At 60.1% G+C, this 17,524-nt stretch overlaps 2 protein-coding genes across 4 annotated transcripts; both read right to left on the reverse strand.

Annotated features, from left to right (window-relative positions):
• Positions 1-18: 18 nt before the first annotated feature.
• On the reverse strand, positions 19-3,321 carry GPS2 (G protein pathway suppressor 2). 2 transcript variants are annotated; one of them, XM_082860932.1, is made up of 11 exons: positions 3,277-3,321; positions 2,935-3,097; positions 2,449-2,558; positions 2,261-2,373; positions 2,030-2,109; positions 1,858-1,940; positions 1,510-1,663; positions 1,317-1,406; positions 1,145-1,224; positions 964-1,059; positions 19-787 (listed from the first exon to the last, which is right to left on the reverse strand). In XM_082860932.1, the coding sequence occupies exons 2-11, from the start codon at positions 3,026-3,028 to the stop codon at positions 704-706; spliced, it is 984 nt and encodes a 327-aa protein (XP_082717058.1). In that variant the 5' UTR covers positions 3,029-3,097; positions 3,277-3,321; the 3' UTR covers positions 19-703. The 2 variants fall into 2 exon arrangements, with proteins under 2 accessions (XP_082717058.1, XP_082717057.1); XM_082860931.1 differs by having other exon boundaries at positions 2,261-2,558.
• Positions 3,322-3,651: 330 nt separating this feature from the next.
• NEURL4 (neuralized E3 ubiquitin protein ligase 4) lies at positions 3,652-15,655 on the reverse strand (the record flags this gene model as incomplete). Of its 2 annotated transcripts, none has more annotated exons than XM_082861567.1 (29): positions 3,652-4,286; positions 4,863-5,028; positions 5,109-5,221; positions 5,377-5,521; positions 5,669-5,776; positions 5,870-5,957; positions 6,099-6,278; positions 6,642-6,800; positions 7,365-7,529; positions 7,715-7,876; positions 7,960-8,058; positions 8,156-8,380; positions 8,490-8,635; positions 9,045-9,176; positions 9,270-9,439; positions 9,785-9,863; positions 10,002-10,078; positions 10,170-10,368; positions 10,457-10,619; positions 10,742-10,827; positions 11,149-11,330; positions 11,576-11,840; positions 11,990-12,062; positions 12,798-12,886; positions 12,974-13,085; positions 13,252-13,550; positions 13,695-13,760; positions 13,976-14,420; positions 15,371-15,655. In XM_082861567.1, 29 exons carry the CDS (start codon positions 15,653-15,655, stop codon positions 4,082-4,084), a joined length of 4,683 nt encoding a protein of 1,560 aa, XP_082717693.1. In that variant the 3' UTR covers positions 3,652-4,081. The 2 variants fall into 2 exon arrangements, with proteins under 2 accessions (XP_082717693.1, XP_082717692.1); XM_082861566.1 differs by having other exon boundaries at positions 9,264-9,439.
• Between the last annotated feature and the right edge of the window lie 1,869 nt (positions 15,656-17,524).

Here is a 17,524-nt window from a genome sequence, read left to right on the forward strand (position 1 = left end):
GCTTGTGGTTTAGGTTGGTTTGGTTTTTTTTTTTTTTTTTTGGTATTTTTTTTTTTTTTTTTTTAATTCAATCTGGAATCAGAAAGCTGTGGATTCTGGCAAATGTTCCTTGTGCCCTTCTCCTACTCATCCCTGGTCTGGTCCCTTATTCCCCAATAGCCCTTTTTCCCAAGCACCACCCCCACAGACTGGGGACCAGCCCCCTCCCCTGCCTATGTCTCTCCCCAAATCCCTTTAAATGGGAAGGGAAGAGGAGGAGAGGGGAGGGGACCTGCCCCCTCCTCAGGCATCTGGGAGGGCCCTGCCCCCATGGGCTTCACCCTTTCCTGCGGGCTCTCTCCCCGACACATTTGTTAAAAATCAAACCTGAATAAAACTACAAGTTTAATATGAAGCCCCCAACTCAGCTGCTGCATCGAAATAAATCGGTATTTGCTGACTAGAACGTCAATTTGGAAATCAGAAAGAAGAGTATAGGTTGAACTCTGCCACTGAGCTCATTACAACCAACCTGCTGTCCCCCTGTGGTTCCTATGGACCTGCCAGCCACCCCTCACCCTCCTAGCAGCCCAGTGGGAGGCAACACAGATAGTCGCAGCCAGGGTCAGTGGCAAGTAGATTTTATTGGCCTGGGACTAAGACACACCAGGGATCCTCCCCCACGGCAGGGGCTGGGGGCAAGGTTGAAGATCAAATCTGATGGTCACTTGTGGTAGAATCGCGGGTTCTGGCTGTGCTGGATGAAGGGGAGCCGAGGGCCAGGCTGGCTGGTGGTTGCAAAGCCCGACTGGCAGCGGTGATGAAAGGAGGGCTTTGTCAGCGTGCGTGCCCTCCCTTTTACTCCACGCCCAACTGAGAGCCATCCCAAGGGAGGAAGGGAATATGGGGGTGGGGACCACCTATCCTACCCAGTCCTGTTTCCTTGTCGTGTAGGGATTCTCACGGGCTGGATTACCACCTTACCTTTCCTGCTGGTTGCATCTGCACAGGGAGCTGGGGTGAGGCCAGGAGTCCAGGAGCTGGATGCAGAGCTTGGGGATGCATGGGGCGCAGGGAGGACTGCAGAGAACAAAGTTAGCTGAGGCAACCTGCGGCTCCCCTTAGCATAGGTAGCCCTTCCCTGACCTCGCAAGGCTCTACTCACTGAGTCAGAGAAGCCCGTCTGTTGGTTAGCATGTTCCATTTGTTTTTGCAAGGACAGGGCACCACCAGGCTGGAGGAACCCTAGGTGGGGAGGAAGGGTGTGAAGTGAGTAGAGAATGGAGAAAGGAAGGGAGGACCCGTGAAACTGGGCCCCTGCGTGGGGTGTCCGTCACCTGTCTGGGTGGGCTGAAAGTGGCTGTGCACGGCATAGGGCTGAGGCTGTGGCTGAGACAGGTACTGTACTGCAGGAAATGCGGAAGGTGCTGAGGAGGCAAGAGACAGTCACGAGAACCTCCTCGTAGCCTGTTCCCCACTCCTCCCTCTGGGCCTTGAGGAAAGCTCTCTTCCTCTTTTCCCACTGCTCACCTCTGAGCTGCTGACTAGGACTGTAGGCAGGCTGTGTGGGTCCATAGTGAGGTGGGGGCTGAGCAGTCCCATAGGCGCCGCCCGGGCTGCCTTGGAATTGCCCATGCTCTGGGGTCCCTGCGAAAGCAGCTGCTGAGCCCACGTAGTGCCGGGTCTAAGGAGGAAAGATGAGAACTCAACTGCCTGTGAACTCCATGAAGCAAAAACTCAAGTGACTGCCTCATTTCCTGTACACAGTTTGGTGGGACACACTCATGACTTGAGTGCTGGCTGGTAAGCACGCTGGGGTCTGGGTGGTAGTAGTAGGGAAAAAAATTCAGCCTAGACACCCATTTCTACTGTTCTTACCGTAAGCACTTGGGGTCCAAACATCTGTTTGGCTCTGTCTGCTGCCATGAGGGTGCCTGGGCGATTGTGTCCTCCAGGGCTCCCTAGAGAGGGAGAGGGGCTTCATGATGCTGAAATGAGGCAGCAACCTACTGGAAGGCGCATTCTGACAAGCAGTTTCTTTAATCCTTACCCTGCATGCTGAGGAGGTGAGTTCCAGTGTGAACGGTCAGGCCTTGCTGGTATGCCGCTGATGTCAGAGTGGTCAGGTCACTGGAGGGAAAGGAAGGCAGATCAAAGACAAGTCCGACCCATGCCGTTCCCACCCCCCTCCCCGTCCCGTTTGCCATTAAACACTGATGTTTTGTTACCCGATCCCAGTTACACTTTGGGCCCAATTTTATTTTTAGCTCTCCAATCTCACCTCTGCTCTTTTCGCCTCCGTTTTTCCTCCTCATGTAAAACTTTCTTGAGCTGCAGGAAAAGCTGATGTTTCTCTTCCTGTAGGGCTAAAAGCTTCTCCTGCAACTTCAGGATCTGGGGAGGGGAGAGAAGGTGAAGGCAGGAGAGCCAAGAGAAGAAAGAGCTGGGAGAGATGAAGAGACTGCTTACTTGTTCCTTGGTTTCCTCTAGTGACATTCTCTCTTCCATCTCCTTTTTCTTTCTTCTCTCCTGCTCTTCCTTCATCTTCTGTTCCATCATCTTGTCCACCTCTTCCTCCTCTGGAATAAGAGTCAGGTAGAAAGAGAAAGTGGCTGGATGGTTAAACTATCAGAATGTTAGAGAATGAAGACCGGCAAAAACTGGTTATCCCAGTACTCTTTGTACTTGCTCCAGTACCAAAAGCACTAGGAGGGGACAGGCTTCCCCATCACCGCGCGGGGGCTGGGGCGGGGAGGTTTATTAGGTGCTCTCCAAGGTCCTTCCCAGCTCCAGGGCGCTGGAGTTTAGGTGTGGCCTCTAATCCCCGACACAACGGGGCTGTCCGTCCCTCTAGCTTCGGCCGCTGTGCACTGGTCTGCCCGTGGGTGGGGGGGTCAGCCCTGGGAGAGCGGTGCTCCCCGGGCCGTGCATCCTCCCGCTTTGGCCCCGTCTCACCCTGCCGCTTGCGCTCCCGCTCCATCATGATGTGCCGGTGCAACGCCCTGGCCATGGCGTTGGAAAGCTTGGGGCGCTCCAGGAGCGCAGGCATGGTGCTGCCGGGGGCGCTCGGGCCGTGGGCGCCCGGCTCTGTCGCTGGCTGCCAGACCTCGGGCCGGGCCTACGGGGAGGCGGGCGCTCAGGGGTAGCGCGCCGGGCCGGGCAGAAGCCGCCCGCCCGCCGCCCCGGTCACGTGCCCACCGCCCGGACCGACCCTCAACGCGGCTCCTCCGCGTGCGCGGGCGGGGGTCTTGGCGCTCCCGCCCCCTGCCCGCCACCCGGGCGCCTGCCCCTCCCTACCCGCCTTCTCGTCGCTTTCTCCGCGGCCTCCCGAGCGCCTGGGCCGTAGCGTCACATCCGGCCGCTCGGCCGAATCCTTCCGGAGTCGGGGCGGCCGCGGGCTCGCGGGTTGGGCGGGGCGGTGGGGCGGGGCGGGGCGGTGGGGCGGGGCAGACGGTAGCGCCCGCGACGGGTGCCCGCGGTGTCCAAACGCCTCCGCTGCGCCCCGGCCGCGCACCGCGAAACGCCCCTACCGGGCCGGCCCCGCGGGCGGAGTCCCTGACGTGGCGGGGCCGGGGCTCCTCCGGGAGGCGAGAGGCGCGCGCGAGAGAGGCCGAGGCGGCTGCTCTGAGACGGCGTTTATTGGCTCCTTAGAAATCAGAGTCAGTAACAACTGTACAGAGGCCCGACCCCCGGCGCCGCCTTCCCCACTCCCGCCTGGGCCGGAAAAGCAGCTTCATGTGGGGCACCGGGAGACTCCTCTGGAATTCACAGTAACCAGAACAGAAACGGAAATAAATTAAGTGTATGGGGGAGGAGTCGCGGGGAGTCATGCTCCCCAGATCAGTGCATGGAGAGGGTTCCCCAGGGCCTGCGGCCGGGCTCCCCGCTGCGCCTTCACCTCGGAGGGAGGGACTGTCCGAGCCCTGGGCACGGAGACAGCTCCGCTTCCCAGCTAGTCTGAGAGTCTGCCCGCATGCTCCTGTGCATCTGCCAGGCTGAGCACTCAGCGTGCCGTGGGTCGCTGGAGTGAGGTGGTGGCAGTCGTCATTCAGAGTCCACGGGCCGAGGCCCAACTGTGCTTGTAGTGGTGCGGCCTCACCCCTCACTCCACCCGTACCAGCAGGGCATAGAGAAGTGTGGCCCCCTTCTCCTTGGTTACCCACTCAAGTTCAGCTGGGCTGAAGTGAGGGTCGGGAGGCTCTCTGAGGGCAGCGGAAGGGGGTCCGGGGGTGTAGGAGCCAGGGCGCACACACACCTGGAACGCCACCTGGGCCTGGTGTGTCTGCTGGGATTTGGGGTCCCGGAATCTGTCAGGTAAGAAGCATAAATAGGGCAGTGAGACCTCTGGGCCCAAGACCTCTCCCCCTTTCCAGCTGCCACCACGACAGTTAGAAGCTGGCCTTGCTGTTCTCAGGAATCACTCTCTCCGTACAGGAACCTGGCTCTAGCCGTCCTCTCTACTTGAAATGGCCTTCCTCCCAATGCCTGCTCGCCTAACTCCCTCCTGCCTTCTCCAAGTCTTTGCTCAGATCTCACCTTCTTAATGAAGTCTACCCAGACCACCCTATACCATACGCCCGCTCCAACCACACTTCTGACCCACTTCACCCACTCTTTTTGTTTCCATAGTACTTACTTGTCACCTTTAAAAATACTAAATACTTATTATGCATAAACATTCTAGAGCAAGAAAGAGCATAACTTCCACATGCCTAGGGTTCCCTTCTTTGTTCTCTGTGATAGGACAAAATAAGTGGTACTTGTGCAAAGACTGTGTGAAGAAAGGGCTGGGTAGAGACTGAGGAACTAGGGAGACAAGGTGGGAGAGGAGAGGGAATCATGGCGACCCGTGTGGCCCCAGGCCCTGCTTCCTGTGTACTCACTGCACTTTGGATGCCAGGGCCTCAGCCCCAGCGTATTGGAGGGAGGGGGAAAGCAGCACTGGAGGGGGCTGCTGCTCCCGAGGAGGCGCGCAGTTCTCGCCAGGCTCCTCAAACCCCAGCCCAGGCTCTCCCTTCAAGGGCCGGCAGCTCAGGATGGAAGCAGTGCCTGTGAGGAGAGCTGGGTCAGGGTGGCCCCCCCATGGCCCATGGGCCCGGCCTGCCCGGCCTCTGCCGGTGCCGCGGTACCTGCTCCCAGCTCCCCCCGGTCCAGCACCCTCCGGACGGCTGCCACGTTGCTCCCATGATACGCCATGTGCCACTTCTTGGTTAGTGTCCCAGCCTCTAGGCGGGGATTCACCCTAGGAGGTGGACAGATAGGACAAAGGTCACTGGCTCCCCGAGGTCATTCCCCAGACAAGAAGTTTTGTCTTCTACCATACACCCTCTCGGGACCTCCCTTTCTCAAGGGGGCAAAGAACAGTGAGAGAGAAGCATGACCCTGCCCCATACGTACCTGAGGTTGAACCTGCACCAGCCAAAGGGCAGAGCGTATTCCCGCGGGGGCTCCCCACGGCGCCTGTGGGCCTCATCCCCTCGAAGCTTCCGGCAAGACTCACAGTAGCACAGGCTGCGCTTCGGCGGAGGCATGAAATAATCCTCTGTGGAGAGTGAGTGGCAGACTTTGTGGCATGGCTCCCGCCCTGGGTCTCAGCCATGTGGCCTCTTTCCTACTGGTCTCCAGGGCTCCGGCCATGGCCCTGGGCTGGGCAGGGAATGAGGCAGGTTCTGGGGGACTGGGGACTCACCAGGAAGCAGCAGCAGTTCCTGGAAACGGGAGCAAAGGGCGTGGTACTCACAGCTCTTGAGGGGGCTAGCAGTGGGCGGTGGACCCCAGCACACACTCTCCTTGATACCTGAGGGAGCAGAAGGGGCAAAGGTCACGGGAGCCGGGGCCAGAAGTACGAGGTGGGGGTGAGATGGGATCCTGGCCCCTTCGGCTGGCTCACCATCCACCATGTCAGCTTTCTCCATGTCCCCTTGGGTTCCAGCACTCTTTCCACTGGCAGCCCCTGGTTCAGGGGTCACGATTGTCACCTGCAGGGGAGAGGGGTGGTCAGCCAGAGTGTGACCAGCCCCCAGAGCCTGCTGATCCCCTCCTTGAACTCCAGACTTCCCCTGTCCTTGGACAGCCCAGCCTCCCAGGCACCACTCCTCCCCGCCTCTGCTGCCACTAACCTGCTCACACTGCCCGTAGAGGTCCACGAGCGCATGGCAGGGCTGGGGGACATCTGGCACAGCCACTCCCTGGTCCATCCCATTGATGTGGAGATGCAGCCCCCCAGAGCTGTCTAGCCGCAGTCCCAGGATGGTGCCTTCAGGACATGTGTCCAGATTTGGCCCAAACTTCTCACAGATCTGGGGGGAGAGACCTACTGTCTTCCCAGAGATCAGACTCCCACCGGCAGCAGCCGCCCCGGCCCTTCACTAAGCTTCGGGTCGCCAGTCCCTGGGCTTTGCCTCCACACTTGCCCACTGCCCAGGCTCTGCCCCTGCTTCAGTTACCTAGACTCCACCTCCCCCAGCCCCACCCCCCGCAACATTCTCCACGGCAGGGATGTAGGAGGAGACGATGAGCCCGAGACTGACCAGGTAACGCCGCTCACGCCCTTGCCCATCCACTACAGGACGCCTTTATACCTACGGTCCTAGCTCCAGGGCTAGGGGCCCCTCTTCTTCCTCTCGGCCAGCCCCTCCCCCTTCTCTCTGCTCCCTACCCACCTTGAGACCGTTGTGGAAGACCCCACGGCCCCGCAGCAGCCAGGCCGCCCGTTTGAGGGCACAGGCAGAAGCAGGGAAGTTGAGCCTCTCCGGTGGGCAGGTAATGACTCCCAGGACAAGGGAAGATGTCCACTGCCGGTTCAAGAAGTCTATCCGTACCTGGGGAGAAGGCAACCACTCCGCAATCATGGCCTCCTACAAAGAGGTCACCCACCCTGCAGGACCGGGCTCCTCACCCCAGCCAGGGAGAGAAGACGGCACCCCACAGTGTGGCCTGGGATGCCACCCCTTCCGATGCCTGGACGGACAGGAAACTGCAAATTCAGCTGTGTCCTTCCTTCTTTCAGCCTTGGTCTTGTTATTGCTTCTAAAAGGATTCTTGTCCCCATGGGCTTTCTTCACCTGCCTAACTCTGACAAATTGTAGTCTGCAGCACAAGACCCCCTCCTCTGGAAAGCATGCCCTGTTCCCACATATAGAATCAGGAGTCTCCCTGGCATCCCTCAGCCCCTCTCCACTGCTTCCCTCGTCACAGCCCCCAGGTGGGTACTTCCTGGAAACTGATATACAACTGCCACCACAGGATATGAACAAAAGCCCAGGAAGCTCACCCAAAGGGCATGCCTTCCACTTTGTCCTCAACCTGGAAAAGCCTCTCTGCAGGAGGGCTGGCCCTGGGTCACCCTGAGCAAGAGGAGCCGGGGACAAGGAGGTGAGGCCCACCTGGACCAGCAGCTGGGGCACCAGGGGCTGGCTGATGACAACGATGCCCTGGTTGTAGCTGGCCACTCGTGTAGCTGTACGGTTCCCGTTGGACAAGAGAATATTCTTCCCATGGTTCTCTAGGAACTCGAGGGCTGTGGGCATAACGGCCACTTGATTCTGGCCCTGGTGTGGAGGAGAGAGTGAGCTGCGGGGCGGCCGACACGAGGCCTGAGCCACCCCACTGGGCTTGACAGAGCCTGCAGATAAGCCTCCGCCCACCCAGGGCTGGATCAGAGAACCTGAAGACGACCCAACGGGCCACCAACGGTCCCTCCCTGTGCCCAGTGGGCCCTGCTGCTGCCTCTTACTTCCAGGCTGTGCTCCTCGCCCTCATCCTCCTCCTCGCCCTCGCTGCCAGTGTCCGAGCTGGGGGAAGGAGGCTGGGTGCCTTCTGGCTCGTCCAGCCTGGTGGAGCTGACAATAGAAACACTCCGCACTGGCCCATACAGATCCAACACGGCCCACACGCTCTGGGGGCACACAGACCCAGAAGTCAGAGATCAGTGGAGGACCTCAACCCCACTCCCAGGCCCAGTGCTGGTCTTGGGTCTACCTTGGCAATGCCGGTGGCTGCAGGCCCCATATCCTCTCCATCTACCAGGACGTGCATCGTGTCATCTGCCCCTCGGCGAATGCCCACACGGCTCCCCACCTAGGGCCAAGGTGAGGCAAGGACAAGTGCTCAGCCCGCCTCTCCCCGCCACCCCGACTCCCACGCCCACCCCAGTCCCTGAAGTCAGCTGCTTCACCCCCAGCCTCTCGAGGTTCCGGCCATAGTTCATCCTCTGGAGCTGCCCGTCGCGCCTCACTTCACAGCTGGACACCATCCAGGTGGTCTTAGTCCGGAGCTCTGGCAGGGAGGGAGGCAGCCCCGGGCCACTGCCCGCTCCAGGCCCCGTCTCCCCCGGTGCTAGTGTGGTCAGCCCTAGCCGGAGGGAACCAGCCCACTTCTCATCCAGCTCCTCCACTTTCACCTGTGAGAGAGAGGAACTCTCAGTGGCACTGTGGGGCAGGAGGGTGGGAAGCAGTCTGGCTCTGCTGTGAAGGGTCCGCCACCTCCCCTGTCACTTCGCCACAGCCCACCTCAAAGACCTCCTCGGTCTTGAGCTCCTTGGTGCTGAAGACGAGGCCGTGGGCGTAGCCGGCAGCACGCACCGCCCTCGTGCCGTCTTCCTCCAGGGTGATGTTCTTGCCGCAAGTACTGTGGAATCGGTGAGCCACGCCAGCCGCTGTGGAAAGATGGCACCAGAGGATGGGGGAGGACTGGGGCAGCAAGCTTCAGACAGGACACAGGCAAAGCTTTCAGGTGAAGCAGGAAGTTGACGCGAAGGTCCCACCTCCAGTGCACCCTCAAGACCCCTGACTCCTCTTTCACCGAGGCAAGACCCAGTCCCAAACCTGCCACGCCCAGCTACGGTGTCCCGGCCCGCTGGTGGCGGGGAAGGGTCTAGGCCCTGTGTAGCAGGTGTAACCTCCTCCCCTCTTCTTGGCTGCTTCCCACCACGGGTTGATCCCTCCCCCTCGGTCTGCAGCTGCTGCAGCCAGCCTATCTTTGAACAGCTTCCGTGACCTGGAAACTGCATCCCCCAGGCCCACAGCAGGCAGGCAGAGCCCTCCCTCCCTCCCTGCCGGCTGAACCTGGGGAGTGCAGGGGGAATGACTTCTCAGTGGCGGTGTTGCTGGTCGCCAGGCTGTTGTCCATGGGGCCGGTGGCATTGGTGATGGACACTTGGACACACTGGCCATATAGATCCACTACTGCATACACCTCTGGGTAAGAAAGGAAGGGGTCAGGAGCCTGATAGCCAGGGGTGGGCTGGGCTGAAGGTGGCAGGGCGAAAGCCACGGAGTAGTCACCTTTACCGGGAGGCAAGCCTGAGCAGGCAGCGCCTTGGTCCTGGCCGTTGATGAAGTAGTGCAGATCGCCCTTGGCAGTGCGCATCATGCCGATGCGGGCACCCGTGCCTAGCGCGTCAAGGTCACACCCGTAGTTGTTGCGCATGGTGTTACCGTCTTGCATGATGGCTGTGCCGCTGGGGGGATGACAGAAGGAGTAGGTCAGCCTCCCAGCTTCCTCTCCCCACACAGGCCTCTGCCCAGTCTCTGCTTGTCGGAACCTTCCAGTGCCTCAGACTGGGATCTCGATCTGGGGTCTGAGACCCAATCTTGTATCCTTCATCCCTGGGGTCCCCCCCGGGAAAAGCAGGAGCTTCCCTAAGGGTGTGGGGGGAGGGCTTCCCAGAATCGAAGGGACTGGGCAGCCAGAACTCCTGGGTCTGTCATTGTCTATGGCCACCACATGCCCCAACTCTGCGTCCCTCATCCCAGCCAGCTCCACCCAGCCCCACCCAGCTGGTCCCCAAAGCAGACAGCCCAACCTCAGCATCCACGTATCGTAGTCAATGTCCGTCATAGTGTTGGGGAATTCAAGGTCCTCAGGCCGAATAGCGGTCACTCCTGGAAGGAGGCAGGGGTGGGTCTGAGCTGAGCCCCCAGCCTCCTGCAGCCAGCACCTGACTGCAATGCATGCGCGCGCGCGCGCGCACACACACACACACACACACACACACACACACACACACACGTGCCCCTCACCAGCCTCGATGGAGCCTGACCAGCGGTCTACCATCTTCTGAATGACAATTTCAAACAGCTCTCCATCCCTCAGGGCCCTGCCAGGGAGAATGGCCATCAGACAGGCCCTACTTGGGTGGCCGACGCTGGGTAGTAGGAAAGTGGGCACATGAAAGTGCCAACACTGACCGGTTGGAGATGACGATGGCGTCATTGAACTCGCTGCGGCAGTTGTGGCGGAGCGCAGTGCGGCCACCGTTGGTGATGACTGCGTTGCTGCCATGCAGCTGGTGGAAGCGGAGGTCGGAGCCCCCGGTCCCGGATGACGGGGAGCTTGGAGACACCTGGTTGTTCCCCTCAGGGAGTGGCTCAGGAACCTGGGGCACCTCTGCAAGAGTGGACATCACCCATTAGGATTACAGTTGTCTCTGAGGCCTCCCAAGGCCACCCCAACCCCTGCCCAGCCCGGCCCTCACCCACGTCGTCCACAATGGTGGCCTGGGCTGCCTGGCCATAGAGATCAACGACAGCATAGACGCCCGGGGGCACGTTCCAGGCGGCGGGGCCCTGAGTCATCCCATTGACAAAGAAGTGGAGAGTTCCGTCCTCCCGCCGCACCACGCCCACCGTGTCCCCTGCCTTGGAAGAAGGGGGGCTGGAGTGAGGAGTCAGGCGGAGTTCCTGCCTGGGCCGGTCCCGCAGCAGCCCCACCTTGCCTACCTCCCTGCTGCCGACACCTGGCGGTACCCCCACTCTCCCACCTTGAGCCGGTCCAGGTTGTGCCCATATTCGTCCAAGATGGTCGTCCCATTGTGCATCACCCCATTCCCTGTCATCATCCAGGTCCCTAGGGGAACAAGGAGTGGCAGAGGCCATAAGGGGAAAGCCAGAGCTCCTCTCCTCTACATAGCGGTCCCCACATTACTCCCCAAAGCCATTAGCCCATCCCGCCTTTTCTTTGACACTTGCTTGCTTCCCAGAGCAGGGCAAGAAAACTCTGCAGTTCCCAAGCCAGCCACAGGCCCTGTCCACATGGCACTCCTCAGCCACTGAATGCGTCGTCATAAATGTGACAAGTGAAAGAGGGGCTGGAGAACAAGCTTCAGGGCTTCAGGGACGGCTTCCCCCCTAGCATCCTATCTTGGCCCTGCCCTTCTTGGGAGCTCACCAGAGCGCAAGTTGGTCATGGTGGAGGGCAACTGGAGGTAGGCAGGGTTGTGGGTGGTGACGCCAATCTCAATGGAGCCAGCCCATTTGTCCACCATCTTGTCGATGCGCACCTGGAACACCTCTCCGTCCCGCAGGGCTCTGCTGCTCAGTACCACGCCATGATTGAAGTCGTCAGTGGCACTGAGGGCACAGCAAGTGGGGACTCAGATCCCGACACACATACTGAGTGTGCCAAAGCTCAGCCCGGCGATGCCTGCCCGACACCCACTACCCAAGTCAAGCAGCCACGCTTCACACTCCAAGAGGCCCCCCTTCTCTGTCCAGGATGCCCCACACCAGACTCCTGCTGCCTCCCACTGCCCCACCCCTCCCCCCAATCCCATCAGAGCCCCTCCGCAGGCTTCTCCCCACCCCATGGGCCATACTGGGGCCTCAGGGCAGTGCGTCCCTCGTGGGTGATGGCTGCCTTCTGCCCACAGTTGGGGTGGAAGAGCAGGCGCTCGGGTTCTGCCTGGGCCGCAGGAGCAGCCCGGCGGAGAGCACCCTCAGGGGACAGCGCCCGCAGGATGGCATTGTTCCGGCGTAGGCGGTCACTGTGGTTGTTATTGTGGACGATGGTCACCTTCACAGCCATCCCATACAAGTCCACCACACCGTACACCACTGGGGGCGTCAAGGGGGTAGCCACGCCTGCGGGGGTGGAAGGCACAGGGAATGGGGGGATGAGGGGAGAAGAGTCAATATAGGGAGATGGAGCATGAAACAGGCAAGAGAATGAGATACAGACCCCCTCACAGCAAAAGCCCTGGCCCAGCTGCTCTCTCTGAGCTTCCCCTTACCCTGATCAATGCCATTAATGAAGAAGTGTAGGGCAGAGTTGGACTTCCTCGTGAGACCAATGTGGTCGCCCTCCTATTCAAAGCAGAAAAATAACAGCCTGGAATCCATTCACAATCAGGCTCCAGACTTGTCCTGGGGACTGTGAGAACAGAGTGGGCTTCGAGCCTTCCCACCACACCATGCGACAGGGAAACAGCTCCAAAAGGCTCCCACGCGTCTCAGGCCACTCTGATGCTCAAGGCAAGTCAGGCACTGTGTTAAACCACTTTATCAACACCGACCTATTAACCCTCACGACAGTCTATCGAAAACTACTGACGGGTTCATTTCTAGACATTAAGAAGAAACAGGGGCTTCCCTGGTGGCGCAGTGGTTGGGGGTCCGCCTGCCGATGCGGGGGATGCGGGTTTGTGCCCCGGTCCGGGAGGATCCCGCGTGCCGCGGAGCGGCTGGACCCGTGGGCTATGGCCGCTGAGCCTGCGCGTCCAGAGCCTGTGCTCTGCAGCGGGAGAGGCCACAACAGTGAGAGGCCCGCGTACCGCGAAAAAAAAAAAGAAACAACTACCAAAGAGGATAAGTTTCTTGCTGCAGGTCACTACCACGAATGGCCAAACAGAGAAATGAATTAAACCCATCTGACTCCCAAATTTGAGTGCCTAACTGTTGGGCAACCCTGCCTTCTCAGAAGGAGCCTTCAAGCAAAAGATAAAGGGCCTTGCCCTAGGTCAGAGAGCACAGTGCCCAGGCAGGGCTGCACAGTGCCCGGGCACCCCTGGAGACTGGCCCGCGCTTTGAGCCCACCCTCACCTGCAGCTCATCCAGACTGAATTCACAGTACTCCCGGCGGGTGCCCTTGCCGTTGGTCAGGATCCCGCAGCCACTCATCATGATGGTGCCTGGGGGAAGCGGACACCCTGGTTAGGGTACGGGCTCCCTTCACCTCAGCAACCACAGGCCATGCCCACCCTGCCGGGGGCTGGTACCTGACTGCAGGTTGGTCATGGTGGCTGGGTACTCCAAATTGTTGGGGTTGTGGGTGGTGACACCAATCTCAATGGAGCCTGACCACTTATCTATGAGCTTGTCGATGCGGATCTTGGGTGTAGTGACAGTGGAAGGGAGAGGCGGGGAATGTAAATGCAGAGAAAAAACTCTGTGCCCTTGGCTCTTCCCCAGGCCACCCCCGCCCCCTTCCAGCATCAAGCCCCATCTCTAGCTCCCGGAGGGTGAGGTGCCAGCCAGACCCCAGGGCCTTGCACACCTCAAACATCTCATTGTCCCGGAGTGGGCGGTTGGTCATGACAACCCCATTGTTGAATTCATCCAGGGGCCGGCGGCGCTCTGCCGTCTTATTATTGTTGCTGAGTTTGATGAGGGTTCCACACTTCTCGTGAAAAAGGAGGGCATCGTTGGAAGTGAGGATGGGTGAGGTGGCAGTGCCGCTCGGCCCCGGTGCTTCCCCTGCCGGTGGGGAGCTCAGGTTCACATTTAGGAGCCCCCCGTTGTAGGCAGACAGGATGGCGTTGCTCACCACCTCGGAGAGCTCCATGCTGGCAAATTCTGCGATAGCAGGGCGGAGGAAGGAAGCAGAAATGAGTCTCCTCATCCTCAGGCTTGCCGTGTTCCCCCTACCCCTCTCCTGAGGTCCCTCCCTGTCCACCTCACTTCCCACTCCCCTTCCCGGGACCTCCCCGGAGCCCTCACCATTATGCGACTCAAGGCTGTTAGGAAACGTCTCCGGCCGGGCCTGCGCGGGGGACACCGTGAAGGCTGGCGACCAAGTGGGATAGGAGGGGAATAAGGGTTCGGCCCCTGCTGCAGGGCCCACAGCCATGACACCCCTCCTCTAGTCCCTGCTATCCCCTTCAACAGACTCGGGGGTCTGAGTGGCCCTGCCCATACCCTACTTGTCACTACATTTCCCCCATTCCTTCAGCCATTCCCTCTGCCCCACTCCTCCACCACTGCCCCAGCTGTGTTCTCACCTTCATCCCCAGAGGTCCCCTGTTCAGACCAGGTAGAATCTTCAGCGGGAGCAGAGGGTTCGAGGGGAGGTGTGGGGACGGGAGTAGGGGGGCTGAAGCCCGGCTCAGGGGGTAGCACGGTGATCTGGGTGCACTTGCCGTAAAGGTCCACGACGGCCCAGACACGAGCTGGCAGGCCCGTGGCGGCCACGCCGCAATCCCGCCCATTCACCCAGAGCCGCAGCTCCCCAGCAGCTGTGCGCTCCACGCCCACACGGTCCCCTTCGCCAAGCTGGTCCAGGTCCTGCCCATACTCCTCCAGCACAGAACGTCCATCCCTCAGCACCGAGCAGCCTGACACTACCCACGAGCCCCCCTTCAGCCCCGTGGCGCTGCTTGGGAAGTCCAGCACACTGGGGTCCAGTGCCGTCACCCCAATCTCAATGGAGCCACTCCAGGAGTTGACCTGTGATGGGGTGATGGACAGGGACTCAGGATGGGCCACGAATGGGTCTCCCACCACTAGGAAACCACATTTCACAGGCCACTGTGTCCCCCTCTTCCCACCTCTCAGACAGCTAACTGGCTTTGCTCTCTTGAGACACAAGGCATCACCATCCAGAGATGCAGTCCCACAGGTATTTTCTGGACTCTGGTCTCAGGGGATGGTTGGGCCCGCTCTCCTTTAGCAACTCTGCTTTGTACTGTGGGTGCTCACTGTCTACAACACCACGCCTTTCCCCACCAGGCTGGCTAAATTCCCTGGCCCCAGCCCCCTGCCGCCTCTAACTTCCCTGGTCTCTGTGGCCCCTCAACCAGCCAAATTCACAGCTCTCCACGTCCATATTCCTTGCTCTTGTATATGGCTCTCTCCCTCCTTGTATATGGCCTATTTCTCTCCTAGACTCTGGCTGCACTCAAACTCACCCTTCTCCCAAATTCTGTCTCTGTGCACCCGGCCTCTTCACCACATTATGCACAGGCACACACACCTCTTGCTCCTTGAATATCTCTCTTCATCCACCTTTCTGGCCAAACCGGTGAGTTTGTCCTTCAATGGTTGTTCTTCTTTTGATTATCTCTCTTCTCCTCCCATCACACTTCTGACATCTCTCCATCCTCCATCTCCCCAAAATTGTTCCAGATCTGTTCCCTAGTCATTATAGTGGGTGGGGCCCCACGTCCCTTCCCTGCTCCTGGATCTTAAGAAAACTCAAGCTCTCCTTGTCTCCTTCTCCTTAAGACTGAATGTTTCCGTTTCATGGTCCCTTCCCGCCCATCACCTACCTGGTGTCCTGTCTGGCGGTTCCCTCTCGGTACCCGGTGATGTGGACTACCCTGGCTGGCCTCCCCCATCTCCTTCTAGTCCCCTCCCACCACCCTCCACATCTCTCTTCCGCGGCCCCAGCTCCGCACCTTGCGGTCGATGCGGACGGTGAAGATGCGTCCATCGCGCAAGGGTTCCCGGCTCAACACCAGCCCGTGATTAAACTCCTGGCCCGGCTGCTGCCGCCGCGCTGTACGCCCACAGGCCGATAGGCTCACCAAGCGCCCGGTGCGCGGGTGCAGCTCCCCGCCGCTGCCCGGACCCCCGCCGGACCCCGGTCCTGGGCCGCTCCCGCCGGGGGGGCCCCCACCCCCACCCGGCCCCGGCCCGGGGCCTCCCCCAGAGCCCCCACTCCCACCCGACCCCGCCGCCATCGCCGCTGACACCGGGGCCGCGCGACAGCCGCGCTTGGCGGCACCGTGGCAACCGCGGTGCACGGACGCCCTGAGGGAATAGGACCGGGGGGTTGGGGCCAGATATGCTTTACGGCAGTGCCGGGCGATAAAGCATCCCGGGTTAGGGAACTAAGGACTACCACGGTGGGAAGAGAAAGGACGACAGGGTCGGGCAGGTTTGCTTTACGACACGGGCGAGGTGACGGAGTGGCTTCAGAGGGGTGAAGACGGGCCGGGAGCTTTTGCGACAGTGGGAGAAACGACTGCCGCAGGCATCTTTACGACGCGACGGGGGGGAGTTGGTGCCCAAACACTTTCAGCTTTGCGACAGCTGCACCGAAGACCCCGCCTTCGTCGAAGCAGGCAACACCTTGAAGTATTCGCTTTACGGCAAGGGGAGGGGGGAGCTTTCCTTCGCTCTGCTCGTTTCGAAGCGGTGTGAGCGAGCTCTGAGTTCCCAGAGCAGGGAACTGGTAGCTTTGTAAATGAAAATATCTGCCCTCCCTACCACTGAGACCGGTTATGTCTTTCTAGAGTGTCGCAGTCCCTCCACTTTGTATCACAACTCTCCGCAGAGGCAGAGCGGCCCGGCTTTGGGGGGAAAAAAAGCTCGCGGATGTTTCTAGTCAAGCCTATCTTGAGGTTTTAAAGCCACGAATAAAGAATGCAAAGGAACCCCGGCAGGAAGTTTCAAGCAACGGCGCTGATATTCCCCAAAGATTCCCCCAGAGCTGTCAACAAACCCCCAGCACAACTCACTCGACGCTCTCGCTAAGCTTAGAGGACTGTGACGTCACAATTAGGCTTCACGCCCCACGGCCAGGACCCCTGACTACGATTGGATAATTCGGATGAGGGCAGCGATGGGGAGAAAGGCGGGAACAAATCCCAGAGACAAAGAAAAGTCTTAGGGTGGGACAGGAGAGGAGGGGCGAGCGGAGAGGCTCCCAGCCCGAGGTCCCTATACAGTTTTTCCGCCCCCCGCGGCTCCAGGGAGCAGTGGGGGAGGGGACCCAGGCCTAGCCCAAGCGTCCCCCGCCCGCCGCGGTGGGGGCGGGGCTATGTGGTGCAGGGAGCCGGGGCGGGGTAGCTTAGCGTGGCCCGTTAGTGGTGCCATGGAGAAGCAGGAATCTCTGGGGGCTACTAGCGGCCTCGACGGAGAATCTCCTGGAGGGCCAACCAGGGGAGTGCCCGGAGGCATCGGAGGAGTCGAGGCAGGCGCCGGGCTGCCCTGCGGAGTAGCCATGTTTTACGGTTCTGGGCCCCCCATACACTCCGGGGGAACCGTAATTGGCAGTCCTGGTTCTAGCCAGCCCTCCGGAGGGACAGCAGTCTTCGGTTCCGGCCTCAACCGGCATCCCGGGTCCGGTACACACCCTGGCGGGCTTAATCCCCCCTTCCCTGGAACCAGTGTATGCGGGACGTCCAACCTGGGGTCCGGGGGGCCTGGGGTGTACAACTCGGGATACATTCCGCACTCCGGGTCAACTTGCATGCACCCCGACAAACCCTGTGAGGACCGGCCCCGGAGCATACTAAAAAACAGAAGCTCCACCGTGATGCACAAATCCCCCAGGGCGGAGAGGTAAGGAGCCCGGGAGGAAGGGATTCCAGACACTAGAGGAGGCGGAGTCAGGGGAGAAGGGGCGGAGTGCCAAGAACTAAAAGTGAGAGTAGGTGAGGGTAATTGGGTAGGAAATCTGAGGTTCCTAGCCTTTGAGAGAGTAGCAGGTACCGGATAAGAAGTCAGCATGTACCCTAACTACATCGTACGTGATTGTCATCAGGTGTGACCCCATCCCCAGCCTCCTACACCTCTGGAACTACAAGGGGGTGCAAGCAACAGTT

Source organism: Leucopleurus acutus (genome assembly GCF_964270905.1).
Source record: "Leucopleurus acutus genome assembly, chromosome: 19".
Lineage (NCBI taxonomy): Eukaryota > Metazoa > Chordata > Mammalia > Artiodactyla > Delphinidae > Leucopleurus > Leucopleurus acutus.